The 21,168-nt window shown below is 35.9% G+C and overlaps 2 protein-coding genes across 2 annotated transcripts in view; both read right to left on the reverse strand.

The window, feature by feature from the left end:
* The window catches only part of LOC145619611 (uncharacterized), a 255,837-nt gene that overhangs the window by 129,886 nt on the left and 104,783 nt on the right, over positions 1-21,168 (reverse strand). The window lies entirely within an intron of this gene.
* LOC145620685 (DEAD-box ATP-dependent RNA helicase 13-like) lies at positions 1,309-20,600 on the reverse strand. The gene is made up of 15 exons (XM_081675393.1): positions 20,390-20,600; positions 19,900-20,253; positions 18,941-19,113; positions 18,674-18,868; positions 17,942-18,118; positions 14,512-14,900; positions 13,380-13,560; positions 11,011-11,133; positions 10,807-10,923; positions 10,585-10,689; positions 8,110-8,250; positions 7,863-7,928; positions 3,670-3,825; positions 2,659-2,740; positions 1,309-2,542 (listed from the first exon to the last, which is right to left on the reverse strand). The coding sequence occupies exons 1-15, from the start codon at positions 20,433-20,435 to the stop codon at positions 2,490-2,492; spliced, it is 2,358 nt and encodes a 785-aa protein (XP_081531519.1). The 5' UTR covers positions 20,436-20,600; the 3' UTR covers positions 1,309-2,489.

Here is a 21,168-nt window from a genome sequence, read left to right on the forward strand (position 1 = left end):
TATGTAGTGTTGTCATACGTTAAGTCAATGTACCTTTGCTTTGATTGGCAGCTTATGCTATACAAGATTACAAGGTACTAAATTCAGTTTTTTATCACAAAAAAGGGAGTACTAAATTCAGTTTCTTATATATTCACTTTCCTAGATGCTCCAAGTCATTTATTCATAATTTTTTTTTATATATTTTTTTTTAAATTTTATTTGTTGTTGTTGTTGTTGTGATTAGATGTTGTTGTCTCCTCTATTGTTGTTCCATTAGCATAATCTTCGTTCAAAAAATATCGTCCAAGGAGTAAATATTGAAATAGTTCTAACATGGATGGGTGTATTAAATCCTCTGTCCCATTTTTTATGTTCCATTTGTATTCCACTTAATATCATTGGTTGTAATAATTACAAGGTCCCATTTCTCAAATTTTAAAAGGCAAATAAATATTTTTAGAACCAATCATATTTAGTGGAACACCAGTGAGATACAAATTATGGGACAGATAATTTTCTCCCGAAAAACATATGATAAAGATATGGTTAGATTAAAACCCTAAATCAAAGTTGCTTGAGAAATTTAAATAATCGTATGGTGAGATGATGAGATTCATTTCTTTGTAAAGCTAATAATCTATTAGCCCAATAAAAAATAAAAGAATTAATTTGTGCGAGACCCATAAAGTATTATTATTGGATAATAATATTTTGTTATCCTTGCATTACATTAATAAATACAAAATATAAGTTAATATAAATATTTAAATTGTAATCCAGTTATCACCTTGTCTTATGCAACACTTGGGTTTATAAAATTCATTAAACTTTTTTTTCTTAACGTTGACCAACTTGTGCAAGTCACGTGAGCTCCTGTTCTCCTATCTCCACCCCTTTTACCTCAAATCTCCCACAAATACCCTTGTTCCTTTCTTCTTTAATCCTCCCAAAGATTATTGTTTTTGCAATTCAAGAGTTTTTCATCTCAATTCAATCCAATTTAACATTTGTTCATATGTTTCCCTTTCTAATTTCTCCATATTGTTCACTCTGCTGTAATTTTTATGTCTTGCGTTGAGTAATAAAATCCTCAAAGGTTCTGTCAAAAAAAAATCTCCATATTGTTTGTGCTGAAAATATTTATGCCCAAATGTATGCATTGAAAATTGTGCAAAAAGATAAAAGAAATATACAAAAAAATAATTTATGCTCTATTCTATGCATTGAATACACTGCAACAAGAAAAAAGAATCATACAAAAAAGAATGAAGTAATAATAGTAGTTACACAGAACTCAACTTGGACATTCTCAAAGGCTTAACAAACTAAAACATAAACTTCCCTCCATATTTTGGTGAAATTCATGTGTAACAGACCACTCTTAAAGGCCCCCAATCGCATTGGTTTAAAATGACATGAAGATTATATAGATTAGGAAAATTTCACATTTGCTACTAGGGAAAGGACCCTAATTCACATTTGCTACCCCTTTAATTTTTTATTTTATTTTACTACCACCCAAATCCCAAAATTTTAGATATCACTACCATTTGACGGATGCCGTTACTATTTCCGTTAGTGGAGCCCAACCACCGTCCAACCACCTCACCGCCACCGCTCCATCTTCAACCACCCTCATTGCCACCATCCAACCTCCATTTCCCATCACTGCCGGCGCCCAAAAAATCCCACGGCAGCCGCGAAACTCCACCAGCAGCCCACCTCCTTCCCAAACGCCACCAACACCTCCTCACCTTCACACAACCACCAAGAACGAACCCCTTTCCCAGCCCGGTTCCAGCGAACAACTTCACACAACCACACCCCCAAATCGCAAACCCTAGCCACCCGATCAACCACCAACCCTCACGAGAAAACCAATCAGCCCCTTTAATTCGTTTTTCGTGGTTTTGGGGTGGTGGTTTAAGGTTAGGGGAGGCCGAAAACGCGGTAGAGGAAGGGGAGGGGGGACGATTCGGTGGAGGGAACGGGGTTGGGGCGGATTCTGGGGGTGGTTTTGGTTTCGGTTCGGGGTGGTTGGTTGGGGCAGAGAGAATGGGAAATGGGGAGGGGGGTTCGCGTTGGCTGCGTAGGGGTGGGGGAAAGGGAGGGGGTGGGTACGCGCCGGCTGAAGTTCTGGGCACCGGACGCCGGCAGGGGGGGTGGGCAGGGGGTGGCAGGGGAGGGGGAGGGTGGTTTATTTTTTTTATTTTAATTATTTTTTAACTTTTAATTTTTTTTTTAATAAACTTAACGGAAATCGTAACGGATTTCGTTAAGTGGTAGTGGTTTTTAAAAAACTCTGATTTAGGTGGTAGTAAAATAAAATAAAAAATTAAAGGGGTAGCAAATGTGAATTAGGGTCCTTTCCCTGATAGCAAATGTGAAATTTTCCTATAGATTACTCTATTCCTAAATTCTAATAGAATCAATACAATGTTGATGCAATAACAGTATAAGGCATATATTTTGTACCATCATTAGCTCTTTCTTCCCTGTTTTCTCAATTACTGGCCTTCTTTCCGCCTTTTCTTATCCTGCCTCTTTTGCTCTTTTTGACCTACATGTATGAAACCGACTACCATCAATCTAATATCTTACTGAACAAAAAATGACAATTAAGTAGAGACCAGAAGGCATCCTAGTAAGCATGTGAGACTCTGAAAAAAATTATACGTTTTTTCGCCTCTTTTCTTTTTCTCCTCAACCTCTCCATGTCTTGTTGCTTCTCTCCAAGCGCATTGAGATCCAGTCGTGTCTGCACCATGAAATATTGACATACATATAATGAGAAAATACAAGATTTATAGATTTTGACAGTATTTATTTAATGGAGTATGTAAATGATCTAAAACTAGCAAATTCAAGGAGTCATTACTAACCAACACCCATTAGAGTAGAACTATAACCTTACCAAAAATACGTATTGACACTCCCAATTTATGATGTTTCAATTCAAGCTTTTTTTTTTTTTTTTCTGAAGAAGAAGAAGAAGAAGATGAAATGGTTCAACATTCAGCCTTGGATCAATATACTAACCCCATTGACCAAAGACTAGCCAGCTTCAAATGGTACAGCTGTACAAGTGTATCGGAGTAAAGGTGGTAGGCGTTTGTTTGGTTTTATATGAGTCACCCTGCATACATTTACCATAACACGTCTACAACTCTACAACACCACAGAACTTTATTTAAGCTAATTAACAATTCACTTAACCTTGGTCATTGTCTCATTGAGAGGTTTGGGAATGGCAGTGAAAACATCAACTTACTTTGGTCATGGAGATAAATTAACAAAGACATACACATAAATTGTCCAATGAATTGGTCCATTAGGTACCAAAGTTGTAGCAACTGAGTATACAATTACAGGGGTTCAAGGGGAAAAAATTCCCAAAAAATAAGGGTGGGGGTTGAAACCGATTTCCCATGTGTAGAGGGTCTCAACTTATATACTAAGCTAAAATCTGTACAATGTAATAAAATATGACCACTCTCAGCCAATACCACTACAGAATTGGAAATATGAACAAGCAGGAAGGCCTGGAGCATCAGATCATATAGGAGTTAAAAAATCCAATTAGGTGTGCAAATGGACCAATATCAGCTCATTAGCAAATCAGTGAAAACAATTCACACTTATCTCACAAGATGAGTAGTAGTAAATTATTTTAAATCAGCACATTACCTCAGGACCGGCCCTCCGAAGTGCCTGGAGCGGCTCCACACAATCCTGGCCAATTACAGCTAAAGTCTGTTTAATTTCCCCTGAACTTTTTTCGTTGCTCCAATTCTGCTGAGCTAGCTCTTCTAGTTGATGCTGCAGGAGTGGTGAAATGCCAGCCTGGAAAATAAAAAGTAGATAGTAAATATGCAAAAGAAATGAAAGAAAAGACACACATACATGATACACAGAAACCTTACAAGAGTAACTACTCAGTATGTTCTTAGTTTCTTCATAAGTCACTAGTGTTTGAAAGTGTTACGACCTCCCCATCTAGTATGTACTTTATTGTAATGTTTTGTAGGCCTGTACTTTATTGTAATGTTTTGTAGGCCATCAAGTATTCATTTGGAAATAAAGTGATTGATTTTTGTATGTTGTTGTTGATGTTCTAGGTCTTAATGTCATGCTTGTTGTGTATTTACGAAATGGTGACCTTTGGGATAGTTAGATTACATTTTTTAGGTTGTATAAAAATTGTGCTGCTTGTTTTTGCTACCCTCAGTAGGCTCCACAGTTTTCCAGACCATAACCTATAGAAAATATTCATCAGCTATGTTCCTTTTTTAGGATATTACCTATAGTAACCCAAGTGGGCATTTCAGAAATTTGTCATTCCAACATGGGTATGGAGTTTGGACACCCGGACATTAAATTCAAAATAAAACATGCATAAAGCATAATTCTTGCAAAATAACCAATCCGGAGACTTCTGTGTAGGATAATCATAGTTGAGTAGAGTTCTACATAACAGAGCTAGAGGTGTCAAACCCGAACCGACCCGAAAAAAATTATCCGTTTCGAACTGTAACCGATCCGATTTGATCCGAGAAATTCAAGACCCAAACCCGATCTGTAACTGAACTGAACTCGACCCGAATCCGAACTTGACCCAATCTGAACTTAACCCGGCACCGATTTGATCCGACCTGAACTCAACCCGAATCCGATTTGACCCGAACTGAACTCAAACCGAACCGATTTGACCCGACCTAAGCTCAACCCGATCCGAAATTGACCCGACAAATAACCGATCAGATCCAATCTGTTTTGACCCGCACTGATATTAACCCGACCCGATTTTAACTTGATTTGATTTTTACCCGATCCGAATTTAACCCGACCATAATTGATTATTGACCTTTTTATTCAAGTTCTTATACTATATATTTACTAATTATTAGTAAGTTAACTTTTTTACTACAAAGAAGTAGTCTGGAGTCTTAAGCTTACTACAAACCCATCACGTGAGACAATCTGACCAAAAAGTAGGTGGGGTCCACATAAAGAGCTCTCTCTTCCTATCTCTCTCCTTTTTTCTCTCTCTACCATGTGTTTTTAGAATATTTTAATCATTGTTATGTATTTACAAATAAATAACATTCCTTCATTATATTATTACTTCCTCTACAACTGTGCATTATCCTAGAATTATAGGCGTTATTCATCGTACAGTTATATACACACTACATACATATGCAATAACTTATGTTCAAATAAAAAGAATGCACATAGTAACAATTAACTATCAATATGTTAATGTCAAGTTTTTAATATAAAAATTGAATTAGTAATAAAGTAATTCTAACAACTCTAACAAATATCTTATACAAATTGAATTAGTAATAAACTAAACTAATAGTACATAACTCATAACCTCGTAAGATTGTACAATTGATAGAGTTGTAACCTTGTAATAACCTTAAAAAATTGATATTCATTTTTGTATATATCACCATATGTAACTATTAGTCGTCAATATATCACTAGCTCGGTCTCACTTATATAGGTATGATAAGTTATCGATAATTATTCAATCTCAATTTTCCTTTAAGATAAAAATTATACATAACTTGATCAAATGAGAAAACTAAAACTTCGTGTTTCGTAATTAATAATCATATTGAATCAATAATAAGGTAAAAACTCAATAATATCTCTAGATTAAAAATAACCCTATTTGGATATGAATTTGGTCAGCTCAACCAAAATCCAGCCAAACACAAAAAGGAATTGAATCGAAACTGACCATTTAATGAATCAACGGATCAACCTTATCTTAATCAAACCAAACTTGACCGAACCAAAATCATCCGAACCGAAATCAACCCGACCCAAATTCTACCGACCCGAATTTATCCGGTTAAACCCGATCCAAATTTATCCGAACCGTAAGTGAACCGATCTGGAGTTGACCCAACCCATATTCGACCCGGACTCGATAGACCATGACCCGAATTTGACCCGACCCGATCCGAGTTAAAAGGATAACTTTGATCCGAACATATCTGACCCGACCCGACCCGATCCGAGTTAAAAGGATAACTTTGATCCGAACATATCCGACCCGAACAGACCCGATCCGAACAGACCCGACCCAAACTCCATCCGGTTATCCGAATTGACACATGCAATGGGTTGGTTAGGTAAGGTGCTGTAGGAAACACCGAAACACAATATCTCGTGCAAACCCAGTGAGCAGTAATTGTCATTGTAGACCTGATTAGTTTTGCATAGACTACCTTTTATGTTGATTTTGAGTAACCCTTTTGAAACAATTACTAAAAACACATTTAAAAAAAAAAAAAACTGACATATATTTTATGTTTAAAAGCAAATGCAAATTAGCAATCATTGCTGATATCGTTAACGGGAAATTAGTTTTGTATACTTCATGCTCTTGAGAAATTAACTAGAATACTTATGTTACATTTAATTTTGTTGATATTAAGTTAAAAACAAGTGCATATTATTATTATCCTTAAAAGAGTATATAACGTCTTAGAAAAAAGAGAATGAAAAAAAAAGCTAGAACACTTAACTTAGTTTAAAATTAACTGAAAATTTTAAAAAGAAGTACGTATTTATTAGTCTTTAAAAAGAGTGTATAAAATCTTTTCAAAAAAAAAAAAAAAAAAGATTTTTACCAAAAAGGAAGAAGGATATTCGAACCTCGTATTCTTTTTGTTAGATATTTTTGAGGCCCTTTCAGCTTTTGGGCCCTGTGCAAGTGCATCCGGGTAAGGGTCGAGTCTGTAACCCATAAATTCCACCATCTACATACATGCAATTGCCTCAAAACATTGAGAAGGACTGACACCCCCACTGCAGCTCTCAACTACCCCCTAATCATCTTCCTCAACTGACTTAACCATCAACCATAGCCTCCATGGCCACAATCTATAGGAGGGAAGAAAGGGTAGGAGATGAAAGCTAACCTCAACCAAGTCGATTGTGATTGATATGACTCAACCCTATAAAGATCGGACTTCAATAGAAATGCTCAAGAATTGGAGCATGGTTCATAACAGCTGATTTCAGAAGGCAACAACAACTACAAGTAGTTAACAGAAGGCACTCTCCTTTGTTTAACTTCCTTATCCTTATCTTTTTTTATTCCTTCCATCTTGGATTAGCTTATTTTTACTGTTTTCGTGGTTAAGTTGATATTTGGAAAATGTATAGAACCTCTAACTGCATTTGACCAGTTATATATAGGTAATTAATAATGAGCTGGATGATCCGGACCTAAGAAACCAATTTTTTTTCCAGCTCTTACATGACGTTGAGGTTGGAAATGTTATCATCTGTATTATACTTGTACATTAAAAGGGCAGTAATTGTCAGTAGCAAACCAAATGCTTGGATGACAGCTGTGGTTTACCTTTTCAAAAACTAGTCCATAGAGGGAGGGATTGTAGGAAGTCGCTGGGACGCTGGGTTGACAAAGAGGGTGGCAAGAAGAGAGGTGGCAAGTCAAAAATGGGAAAGATGGTAGGAGGTGGCGATGTTGACAAATTGACATTGAAGGAAGGTGACAGAGGAAACATTGATGAGGGTGGCTAAATTGACATTGAGGACTTTATGAGAACGGTTTGAAGGAAGACATGTGATGGAGGAACAATAAGGTAATCTACTTTTATTGGACAACCAAGTTGGAAAGTTGGAAAAAAAAGGAATCAATATACTTATTTCAACCAAACAAAAGTAGCTGGAAAAAGTATACCACTAAGCCACTCAACATAGTAAGGACAGCTAGAACAGATGTGTACAAGGACCAGTTGCATGTGGTTTTTTATAATGAAAATCATTCTCATGAAAGGCAAAATAGCCGAAGGAAAGTCAGAAAATTAGATTAATTGGCCATAGTATATTACCCCAGCCAAGAAGCGATGTGAAAAGGACTTTGGCTGCAATGGACGTGATAGCAACATATTGAGCTCCTGCAATTTCAGAGGAATATGCACATTGTGAGTAATCTGCGTATTGTAAAAAAGAAAAAAATGTTGCCTTAGATGTGAAGTCCATTGGTGAGTGGACATCAAAGGCTAATATCCTACATCCAGGGCTACCAAGATTTCTGAAGATTGCATGCCCAATTTTACAGATATTTGTAAACTCTACCTTCTGAAGTTTATTCATTTGTAAGGAGGACGTTTTCATTTTCCTACATTTATTTACTCTTTCTTCTTCACTGTCATTTTCCTCCACATCCAGCCCTATTGCCTCAGCATTGCGCTTGATCCAGGTCTTATTTGCTTTTTCCTACAACAAAGATTATCAACAGATGAGGTTTTAATAAAAATGAAAGCCTCAAAACTAAACACAAGGTACTTAAGAACTGACTGCCTTTGCTACTCAGCAATCAAAGAATCAAACTACAAGTCCAATTGGAGAAGAGACAAGTTTAATGTGACATTAGATTACCTACATTATAAAATGCAGCAGATATGTCACAACTGCAATCACTTCTTAACAATAAAACAGAGGAACATGTGTATTTAACATAAATTAGCTTGACTAAAAATAAAAAATAAAAATAAAAAACAACAATGGCACACAGTAGCCAACACAAAATAATGAAGGCATAATCTCAAATATCAAAATTTTAATCCCCCATGATTTTGTGTCAATTTATAACTAACTAATCATAGGTCTCAAACTTTTTAATAACACTAAGACCCTTAATTAATTTTAATTTAATATATTGGATTAAAGAATAAACAAGGTTGTCTCTCCCATGCTCCAATAAGGAACAACAAATTAAATAGTTTGTAGCATACATGCTTGGTATGTGTGTTTCTTGGTCATGGCCTTTGCCTTTCAATGACCCAGCAATGATCCAATTTCTACACTTATTATATTTACATGTATTTGAATAGCTTGGACATGCATCAAGATGGTGGGAATTGAGTGGAGAGTTGGTTGTCACTCATAATTCGTTTTATTCCTTAATCATTGGATTTTCTTAAGCTTTGGTTTGATTGATTTACTCTACTTATTATTTGGATTTTGAATAATGGCCTTAATGGTTCCAACTTGTTTAGACAATATTTGAATTTTCATTTTGGGCTTGAACTTTATTTTGGTTAAATTAGTTTTCCGCTGCTAAATTCTGATGATTGTCTTAACGTTTGAACACGTGGAGGTAGCACGTTGGTAAAACTGCACTAAGGGATAAATTTACCCCCCATATTTAAAAAAACAAAAAGCCCAATAATTCATTGGAGATTGGTCGAACGTCAATTTGAGAGTATTACAATAAGTTTATGACTCTAGAAGTTGAGGCTCAAAGGTTTGAGCTGAGTAGAGGTTGACCAAACAACTGCAAAAGGATCTTGCCGGATTTTTAAGACTCTGGATAAGGTATGTACACATGTACCATCTGAATGCTAGGGATGCAGGCGAGAGTAGGGTTAGGGAGAAGAGAAAGGACATCGGGAAGGTAACTTTAAGAGGTTTAGAAATGGGAACTCTAAGAAGAGTAACCAAAATGTTAGTGGTTCATATAATGCCAACAATGGGGAGAGATACTTCTGCAAGAGGTGTAGAAGAACCACCCTGGGAGAGACTGTGATGGAAATTTGGCAACCAGTAATGTAATAAGAAGAGGTATAAGGAGTTAAAATGTTACTCTAAGCAGAACTAGAAGGGGAATAGTGAAAATTCTCAACAAAGGCCTAAATATTTGTACAATCAGGGAGACAAGGGTAATGGACAAAACAAGGAGAATGGAAAGTCAGGGAATGGTAACAAACAAAACTGGCAACAATTGCACTAGTAATGGCAACGATGGTAATCAGGGAAGGAGCAACACTTTCAGGCGGTTGTTTGTGAACCGAGTGTTTCATGAATACCTAGATTAGTTTATAAAATTGTTCGCACATGCATCAAGATGGTGGGAATTAAGTGGAGAGTTGGTTGTCACCCATAGTTTGCTTTATTACTTAAATATTAGATTTTCTTAAGCTTTGGTTTGATTGATTTACTCTACTTATTATTTGGGTTTTGAATAAGGGCCTTAATGGTTCCAACTTGTTAGACTTAATTTGAATTTACATTTTGGATTTGAAACCTTTATTTTGATTAAATTAGTTTATCGCTGCTAATTCTATTTAATGCCTTAACGTTTGAACACGTGGTAGCATGTTGATAATTTTCTTAATTTTAATTAAGATATTTCTCGGTAAAAAAAGAGAGAATTATAGGGGTGTTACAAAAATGATCTTGTTAACACTAAGAGCCAACAAACAGTCCTACCCTACCACAAAAACCTCCACGATGATGTATACTAACTTAAAAAAAATATTGGTTCCATTGAAATTCTTAAAAATGCATTAAAAAAAATGTCATTCTCTAATAAAGCATCATAATTTATACGAGCATTAGAAACATACACAATAAAAGTATAAAATTCATTGTTTAAACAAAACCCTTCATTTAAGAGGCGGAACACAATCAGGAAAAAAGATATGCCCTCATTTGATAACTGATACATCACCAAGGTGACTAAGAAACTCAATTTAATAATAAACCATCGAAATATCCAAACTATAATCATCAACAAAGTAAAAACATAACAGTAGATGAATAGTTTACCTTTGAGTCTCTACGCGAAATCTTATCTATTTGGCAAGCAAGAGATAAACGCTTCTGAACTTCAGGCATGTAGGAGTTTTGAATAGGAAAACGTTGAAGTGATTCCTGCATTTACTGAAAAGCCTCAGTATGGAAAATCAATCTAAAAACTGAATGTCAAATATCCTTTCCAAAAAAAATATGCATCTATCTTCCATTCACTGCCATATGAAAGAGCCAGACCTTGCCAAAAGATTTGCACAAAGAGGAGAACTTTGCTCTATCATTTGATGAGACTAGCAACACACTGCATCCATCAGTATTAGCTCTAGCAGTTCTTCCACTTCTGTGCACATAAACCTAAGACAAAAAATAACCCAGTTTTGTAAATGTAATTGCAATTAAATTTGTTTTGCAATTTAAGCAAGAGAAGAATGTTCCAATTACTTCTGCTGCATGTGGAAGCTGATAGTGGATAACAGTACGAACTCCAGGTATGTCCAGTCCTCTAGCAGCCCCATCACTAGCAACAAGTATTCCATTCTTATTCTCACGGAAGCGATCAAGTGCCTGTGTGAACAGCTCAAAGGAAGCACTTATCAACAGCAAATTTTTGGAATTCATAAAAAGAAAACCTGAAGAGGGGAAAGCACTGTGTCCAAACAGACAAAAAAAGTTAAAGAAAAGATATAAGTACATGTATTCTATAATTATGATCAGCAATGTGTCCAAACATATAGCATCTCAAGGGTCAGTTAATTTACAAAGTATGATTAGCAAGGTCAAATTAATTCAGTAATACAAAAAGCACAAAAGAGAGGAAACAGTGAAACCACCCCCCTCTCACCAGTCACTACGCAGAATAAGAAATATAAACAAACATTTCCTCCGTTCTGTTTAACTGAAACATTATCCTTCTTGGATACTTGCAATTAATTGCAACAATACTTTATAAGTACAATGATTTTCTCTATTCGTCTACACATCACACGTACCATATTTCTCAATCTATCTCTCATAAAATACCGTGCATCCCCCCACAAATAGAACAGAGGAAGCATCCTGATGAGGCTATACAACAGGCAACAAATACAAGTATCGAGGAGGACACCACAAAATATAAAGACCATCAGTATACAGAATAGTTACACTAAGCCCCTAGCTAATTCAGGGTTTTTTAAAAAATGCCATCTAAAGCCACATTTACCAAAATTTTACACTGTAAGCCACCATAAATTGGCATGCACATCAACACAACCTGCCAGTATCGACTTCCAGGTCACTCTGAATCTAGCTGCGGTCAGGCCGGTCACTGATCCCCAATCTTCAATAGCTTTTGGTTGAGTATTTAGGCCATCCTGGAAATTACACCTCCAATATTTCACACTAAGCAGTAATCTTGTTACCATTCCCATGTCTTCTCAGGTGACAAACTTGCCATCACCTGTTTAGTGGTGCTACCTGACTGTATCCACTTCCCACTGCATTTCCATTGCAAAGACAGCATAGGCTACAGGATCAACTTTTCGTCATCCCAAAACTTAAAGTATCCCCAATACCAACATCCCCCTCCCTCCCCCTATCCTCGTCTCCTTCATGTATAACTCAGTGAAATGAACAGAATCCAGCACCAAAATAATCATCAAAGATAATCTATGAATTCTATGATGACTTCACCTCCATACATATACCACATTTTACAGTGTAAGCTACCATGCAACAGCTAACATCATCCCCAAATGATGAATTTTGAAAATCTGTCTTGCCAATCAAGGCATAGCAATTAGCAAACCATAGGACAGCTAATAGGGACAAAACTATCTCAAATACTTGTAGCTTCATTGCAAGAGTCGCAGTATTGACATGTCAAGCGAGTTCGGACACAACTCCTGAGATGTTTGGCTGTACTACTTGTTTACCAATAAATACTAAATACAAACTTTGAAAAAGTTCCACAACAATCATAAAATTATATTACATCAACTAGTGCCACTATCAAACACCACGAGATATTCAAATCTTGATTACCAATGAGTAACAGTCATTAAAGAAATTCCCTTTTGTGAACAATCACGGCTTCCAATCTTCCACACCCATGAAACATCCACCATGTCCGTCAAAACACTATTTTCATAACAAAGGATTTAGCAATAACTTTCTTGTGTAGTAGAAAGTTCAGCAAACAAGGGGCTTTTGTAATTAAGCCTCACTACCAACTAATCAAATTTTCAACAGAATTGATTTAATATCACATTCTAGAATACAATTATAAGGTTTTAAGACACCATCGGCCAAGCTGTAAAATCCAGTAGCAAATTATATGACCAGGACCTCGAAACTATCATACAACTTCAATTGCTGACAATGTCTACCAGATTTTTAAGAGAGCTTCATACATCAACAGCCCTTTTGTGGCTTGATCATCTATTTGTGGAGCATTAACTAGTATGAGTACTACCCAAATATGCAAGTTAAATTCATTTAGAGACAAATGCGGCAATAAGGAATTAAATCTCAATTCAAAGATACTAAGAGTACCAAACCTGTCACCCAGAAAAGAAAAAAGGTTGGATAGGATAACAGGTACCCTTGACGTTAAGAAAAGAGAACCTCACTGCACTAGCTCCTTGAGCCAAGAAAAAAAAAAAAAAAAAAAAAAAAAAAAAAAAAAAAAATCCTCTATAAAATATTGACAGTAATACTTATTGTGACAGTGTTCACTACCAAAAATGTCACAAAATGACAGAACCTATTTTTTATTATTAAAAAAATAAATAAAATAAAATAAAATTTAAAAAGCACAGCATGAGACTGACCTTTAATCGAGCTCGCTGCTGCATCTCACCATGAAGGATACAAATGTTGACTTGAAGGGTGCGTAAAAGAGCAGCAACATGGCGTAATGCAGTGATTGATGAGCAGAAAACAATCGTTTGGCCTCGACCATGAACACACAAAATGTAATACAAGTAGGCATCCTTGTCTTCTTCACTACACCTGAAGTAGAATACTTTGCGAATCAGTCTATAAAAATGACAATAACTAAAAACAATTGTTAAAATCAAGATTATTACAAAATAAGCAGCACACATACAATTTATTAGAAACCAATTCTAAGGGTAATAGACAAGGAACTAAGTGAGCATGAAAGATGAAACACATATACATTATGGATACCAGTATTGGACATCCATCTGTCCGAACATATGATTTTGATATGATGAGTCTCAAATTTAATATTCAGTTGGATATGGAACTGACTAAACATGGGAGATGTTGCACCACCCCATTGCAAATAGTCATCCACAGGATATTATTAAATGTATTAATCCTTTTATAAAATTATTAATAGGTTATATTTGTGGACATTCATAAACTAATACTTCATAAACCTAATTATAATAATAATAATTGATGAATTGTTACATGTTACTGTGAATACAAGTTTCCAGAGTTACACCAATTAAGAGCTTCAATTACCACAAAATTCTTTGTGCACTCCCACTCGAGAGTTGAGACAGCATGATTTCCAACAAGACATTCTTTCAGAAGGAGCATAATAGTAATTTGTAGAAAATGCAAGTAGCATGTTTTTATTATCTGTTGATCTATTCTCAAATTTTAATTCTTTACACAAAGGCGGGCTTAAATGTTGGATTCTACATTATTTTGATATGTTAGTTATATAACTAGGTTAAACACTAATTATACAATTACTCTCAGTTAAGGTACAAAAAATAAAATCAAAAATAAAAAAGCTTCCACATGGTTCAGAGGTTCAGTTATAAAGTTTTTAAATATCCATTGGGTCACCCATTAGATATAGATGTGTGGATAAGAAATAAGTTCATGGTTATAAATATGGAATAAACAAATATGCCTCCGCTTAATCCATATCTAATCCATTGCCATCACTAATTACTCAAGCACATGAGATAGACAACATACTCAAGGAAGCACTCCACAAGATTACTGGTCATTATCGATTCACTGGTCAAATCAAATATTGCAGCATCGGGTTTCATTCCTGCTCTTTCTGATAGAGCTTCTAAAGAGGACAATCCATCAGTAGCTGGCTGTTTTAATTTAAGGGTTCCACGTTTTAGCTTTTTGCGAAAGTCACGAGATAATGCAATTGTTGCAGAAAACACAAATGTTTGACGTTTCTTCCTCTGGAAATTAGAAATAGTTGTGCAATTTTCCACATCCTGGGAGAGCTTTTCATTAGCACCAATAGATCCAGGAAGCATGTCAATTATTGACTGTAGTTCTTGAAAATGCCCATTCTCAATCATTCGATCTGCTTCATCCAGAACAAAGAAAGATAACGAATGTAACTGCAAATACAGGATCAAATATCTGGTTAATTAAGTGTAACTACAAATACAGCATCTGTTTAATTTAAGGAAAGACCATATTTTGCAAGGCTAATTAATTTATAGCATCAGGAAAACACATCTATAGCTATACTTATAATTTTATAAAAAAGAATGTGCCACGTGTCTCTCATTAAGCACTACAAACGTGCCACATCACCTCTGTAATATGTTTTAGATGTGAGTGACAAACAAAAAAAAAAAAAAAAAGAAATGCTTATTCAAAGGCCTTGAACTTGAGACCAACTTAGCGCATTTGATATGCTTTCATATCCAACAAAAATATAGTTACTGTGAAAAAATGAGTGCTTAATTGTACCTATTTTCCACTTTGTAATAATCATAATTCATAAAGCAATATAGCAACTTTTAGTTTTAAGGTTATGCAAAGTAGTATCTTTTTTTCTTTTATTTTTTTTAATGATAATTTTTTTTTTTTTTTTTATTAAATAGTCAATGTCATACACAACAATGAACACGGTTCCCCTAATACAATCCAACCCAAAAAAATATAGAACAAAAGTACTCAAAAAGATACACTAAATAAGTTTAATTTCAAAATAAGAAACTTTCAAGATAAAATTTTTTAAAAAAAAAAAAAAAAAAAAAAAAAACAGTCAAACATGCTTATGAAACTAAACAAGTACAAAGTAGTAAGCCGAGGCTTTACTCAAGCTACACACTAGTTGAACTATCAATACTTTACCAAACAAAAGGCATGAGGGAGAAGGATTCTACATAAACCTACCAACAATTAGGAAGAAGGGGAAAGTTCCAAGTGGAGCAAACATGCCATATCATACTCATCGAGAAAGAAAAGCTCTAAATATTTATAATATAAGCTTCAACCCCCTCTACTGACAACAAATTTTGAAAATTTAGCCAAGTTAACTTTAGGACAACAATTGCTTCCTCACTAGAAATATAGCTTCTGTTCACATGCAAAAAAAAAATTTTCATTGAGCATTGATACATCAAAAAATTTCTTGAAGCAATATTTTTGCGTTTTCATACAATCCTCGTCTTCTTGCCTAACTATCAAAACCACAATATTTTCCTTAAATAAATCCTGTTTTAGTTCAACTAAGCTTTTAAAATCTTTGACTAGGCAATAACACTTTGTTTGGATAGAAGGAAATGGAAGGAAAGAAGGGAAGAGAAAGGGAGGGGGACAAACTCTCTTGTTTGGGTAAAGGATTGGGAAAAGGATGGGAAAGGAGAGGGAGGAATCCACTTTCCCTCTCTATTTAATAAGCAATCCCTCCAAAATTTGGAGAAATTTGGAGGGTTCTTTTCCCTTCCCTTCCTCCTCTTTCCCTCCCCTATCTTTCGTTTCTTATTTGCTATGCAAAAAAAGCGTAAATCTTCTTAAACTTCTTTCACACTATCTATTTTAAGAAAATTCTACCAGTCTGCCCATATTACCTGAATATGGGTTTAAGACTTTGAGTACCTTAATACAGGTGCAGATCCAAGTGTCCAATACTCCAATACAAAAAATTTAATATATAGGGAAACTGTCCTAAATTTGGACAAGGGTTTGGGGGTAAGGCAAGTTGATTTTTTTTTTTTTTTGGGTTTTAGTAATATATTATTTTTTGTTGATGGAGATTTATAAAAGAAGGCAACAGAGACTAATAATATTAGCTCCCAGACCTATAAATATAAGTTATAATAAAATTTAAAAGGAACAAGTGCCCAACACAAAGCCCAAACTAATGACTGACCTATAAATTTTAACCTTAAATCTGAAGCAATAATCAACACCCCCATAAAGGTTGTAATTTAAGCTAACGTTGTTAATTTACCAGCCGCACAAGAGGAGAGTAGACGAGAGAGAAACATCGAGCACTGCACAGGTGAAGACAGTCAGAACTCCGACAATCTCAACTGACTTGCCTCTCTCCGTCAAACAAAACCCCCAATATCTTTTAGCTTGTTATGTTGGATTTCTTCTTCAATGACAGGTATATGGACAGTTCTGAAAAGCTCCCATTATTGACTAGATCTCCCTCTATCTCACTGTTCTTTGGGGAGGAGGGGGTGTTATTTCTGCTGACTCATGGTTAGAGTAGGCAACCGTATCTGAGTGCAAACTGGTGTGCCCCCTAAAGTCTATACCATATCCAGCAGTTCTCTGACATGATTCACCCTGTCCTACAAGGCAACACGGAACATGCTATCTATTTGTCTAAAGTTCAGATGGATCAACTATTATTAGTTCTCTATCACAAAGATTTTCAATTCCTTAATTTATTATTAAACAATTGGATATGTTTATTCCGAGACATGAGGTTTGCTAAATGAAGTATTTTAAAAGACACAGCAGCAGGGCAAGGTTTGTGCAAACAGACATCCATTCCATTAACAAAATACATAATAACAAACATACACTCCAAAAGGCAAAAATATTGAAATGCAAAAACACAGAAAACACAAATTATGACTCACAAAAGGATCTAGACTTCTAGAGATTGCAGTTATATTGCCCAATTCCCAAATTAACAGCATTATGAATGCAGTTCCTCTGTATATTTAGTTGCAATTTGGGGAAGAGGCATAGGGTTTCAGGAGACCTTTGTGATGAGGAGATAGGTAGAGATGGTAAAAGTGCCATGTGATAAGAGAGAAAATATAAGAAATCAAAAGCTCGAAAGCTATGTTGCAACTAATTCCCAAAATAAATGATGCAACTAAAAAACGGAGCAAGAAGTATATTTTTGGAATAAGATAACATGTCCGTGCTTTCTTTAATAATCTTCTTTTGAATACATTATGCTCCAAAATATTCAGGCAGATTTGCAGGTCACAAAATGTGCAATGAAGCCAGTAAAGTGTCTACTAGGACTTTGAACAAGGGAGAGGAATATTTCCAGATCCCAAGAGCAAGATGTCAGCAACCACTTGTGTAGTTTATGTGGAAACTCTTTCTATGTATATATCTTGAGGTGGTTCTATTGACTTCTATATGTTTACCATGTACACCATAACTGCAAACATACCTCAGCTAGGTGCTTTTCTCCCCCTGACATAAGTTCCCACAGCCTCCCAGGAGTGCCAACTATAATTTCAGGCCTAGCTTTTAAAAGCCTCTCTTGCTTCTCTGTTGACATTCCGCCGACAATAGCAACCACCCGGAAATTGGTAGATGTTGCTGCTGCTTTAAGATGATCAGTCACCTGAAAAAGAAACAGTCAAACACATATAAAGTAAAACAAATGAAGTCATCAATGACTGCAGAGCAACTATCAGTCTATCACTACTTACTTCAAATTATATTGTAATATATATCAATATTTGATCTTGACTAGCTAAAACTAAGATTACATATAGATGTTGATTGTTTCTCTGGGAGAGACCATGCCATGCAGAATAGTTGATGGAAAAACTTTCATAGTAGGTAATTGGTGCTTGGAGTCAAGATGTTTATCTTTTTCAACGAAGGAGATAAATTGATATGAATAAGGGGAAGAATTCATACATTTTAGGAATCTTCTCCAAAAGAGCAAGACCACAAGAATCATACAGCCAAGATATGAAATCATCACAACTCAAAATGCCCACATCTTCTATATTTAGTTTTTACAACTATAATATCGCAAGATTCAGAATTTTAATTAAAAAAAGGTTCTCTGTTTCGAACGAAGAACTTTGGATAGTGCATGCATTAGGAGGAGAGGGCAAGATTTGAGAAGTAAATAATGGCACTGATCACAAATATAATAATGAAGCACCTGAAGGGCAAGTTCCCTTGTAGGAGTTATTATCAAAGCTCGGATGAAGCCTCTTGGTGCGATTATCTCAGAAGCATCCGCATCATCTAACATCAGTTTATCCACCTTCTCTTGCTCATCAAGAAGGCGTTGTAAGATTGGCAAGCCAAAGGCAAGTGTTTTCCCAGATCCAGTCTCTGCAGCACCAATAACATCCTGCAATCCACAATAAAAATTAGTAACAAGATCCACATCTACTCTACAGTACCCTCACAAAAAAGCACAAACCTTTCCCTGATGTGCAGCAGCAGGTATACAGGCCTTTTGAATTGGCGTCGGGTGTTTAAATCCAAGCTTGTGTATTGCTTTCATGAGAAGTGGATGAAGCCTAAGCTCATTCCATTCATTAAATTCATCTTCATCGACCAACTCTTCATCATTTTCAGTGTTGGTTTCGGTAACTAACATCAAGAGAAATGAATTAGCAATTAATTGCTAGCATTTTCCTTTTTTTTTTTTTTTTTTTTTTTTTTTTGCTTAATAGAAGCCATGAATCCTTTGTCAACTCAATTAATTTGAAACAAACAAACTAATGATAATCATCTTAAGTTTCCATTCATTGAGGTGATACCCAAATTTTTATCCAGGTTAATATTTCCAAAAATATATGAACTATATATTAACAGACAATTTCCACACATTTATCTACTCGTAGTATTATTTTTCCACATTTTTCCCAAGTGAACTATAACAAGATCATACATTTTTACCCTTCTAAATAATTTTCCTAGATAATTTTAGATCACAAACACTACATCTCTGACACCTAAGCTTCTATAATTGAGGCACAAACAACCTCCACTCAATGTACTTATGTACCATGTACCGCCAATGGTTTAGCAAGGTTAACGACGTAGAAAGCCCAAAACACTACATCACTAACATCCAAGCTTCTAACCATTGAGCACTAACACTGAAGGTGATTCCTAGCAAAGCTGCTAATTGGTCCAATCAATTAAAACTCACCCTAAAGTATGGCTTCAAGCATTTGAATTGCCATTATTACTAAATAACATATCAAAGCTCGGAAAATCCGACAGGCATATGCTTATTTTAAAACAATGATACTATAATTAAACACCCTAATCATGTTTACATGCTTAGCAAATTCAGCATAACAAAATGCCAAATAAATTAATACAACCGCTCAAATGCAATAGAATTAACATTGCATAGCACATACACACCTTGTGTTTGCACTTGCTTCGCCTTCTTTTTCTTCTTCTTCGGTGTTACATTAAACTCTTTCGTATCATTTTCAGCCGCGATTTCAACACAGCCATCATTAGCTTGCGGTGGCACTTGTTTCACCTTCTTTTTCTTAAAAATTTTCTTCTTCTTTTTCACATTACCAGCTTCCACCACTTTATCAGGCTCAACTTCAACACTATCAACATCTTTCGCTCCAACTTTCTCCACTCGTTTCCTCTTCTTTGTCTTCTGAGACGACGTCTCGGGTTTTTCCTCAACATTACCTTTTCTGAATTCCGGAATTGCAAAATCATACTCGCCATCATCAATCTCTTCTAGCGACACAAATCCTACACAAAGTTCCAAATTCATCACATTCAATCCAAACTAAAAGCATTTCCGATGAAATTTTTCTTATAATTAATCAACAATAACCTAATTATAATATACCATAGATTATACACTACTGTAAATAGTCCAACGTACCATATATTTCATCGTTGGCAGCAGCGGCGGCGCGAGCGCGGGGCATGGTGAAGATGGTCGGAGTTTGGTCGGAGGAGGTGGCCGGAGATGGTGGGAATTGGCGGTGGGAGAAGTTCGGAGAGAAGGGCGGCTGTTGGGGTTTAAGAGGAGAGTGAAGAAAGTAGGATGAATTTTACATAGTATTGCAGGGTTTAGCAGGCGTGTCCACGGGGGTAAAGCTACTGGGGTTTGTTTTCCCAGCACAAGCAAAAGCGGGCCCAGTTATGTATGTTGGCGCATCAACGTACTCTTGCTGGACACACCTGTGAAACAAATACGTATTGGCGCGCTTCCCTCTACCGTTACAATTTTTAAAAAAATTCAACTGGTTTCCCCAGTTGGTTTTCCGGAGGGTTTGCTTGGACCTGCATGACTGTCGCCCCGCTCTAGTTTATCTCTTGGGACAGATGCATTTAGAGATGAGTGACCCATCAGGGGCCACATGGGTTTCGACTTCAATGTCGTTATCAATATCATGGTCTGAATAAACCTCCCCATCGACTCGAGGTCGGTTGGTTCAGGAGGCGGTACAGATGAACCATCTTAGAGGTACTCTCCCCACAAACGTCGCCAAATGTTTTGGGTTTTTCAGGTCACTCGGAAGAGTTATGTAACTAAATCTGGTCCCACGCGGTCTGTACCTGCAAAAACATGGAGACTCCAATTCGTAGAAGCTTCGCCTCCGACGATCAAGTTAGTACCGGTCAAAGAATACGAAAAGGTGCAGGAAAGGTAAAAGT

Source organism: Chenopodium album, chromosome 27, assembly GCF_948465745.1.
Source record: "Chenopodium album chromosome 27, dcCheAlbu1.1, whole genome shotgun sequence".
In the NCBI taxonomy this organism is placed as follows: Eukaryota; Viridiplantae; Streptophyta; class Magnoliopsida; order Caryophyllales; family Amaranthaceae; genus Chenopodium; species Chenopodium album.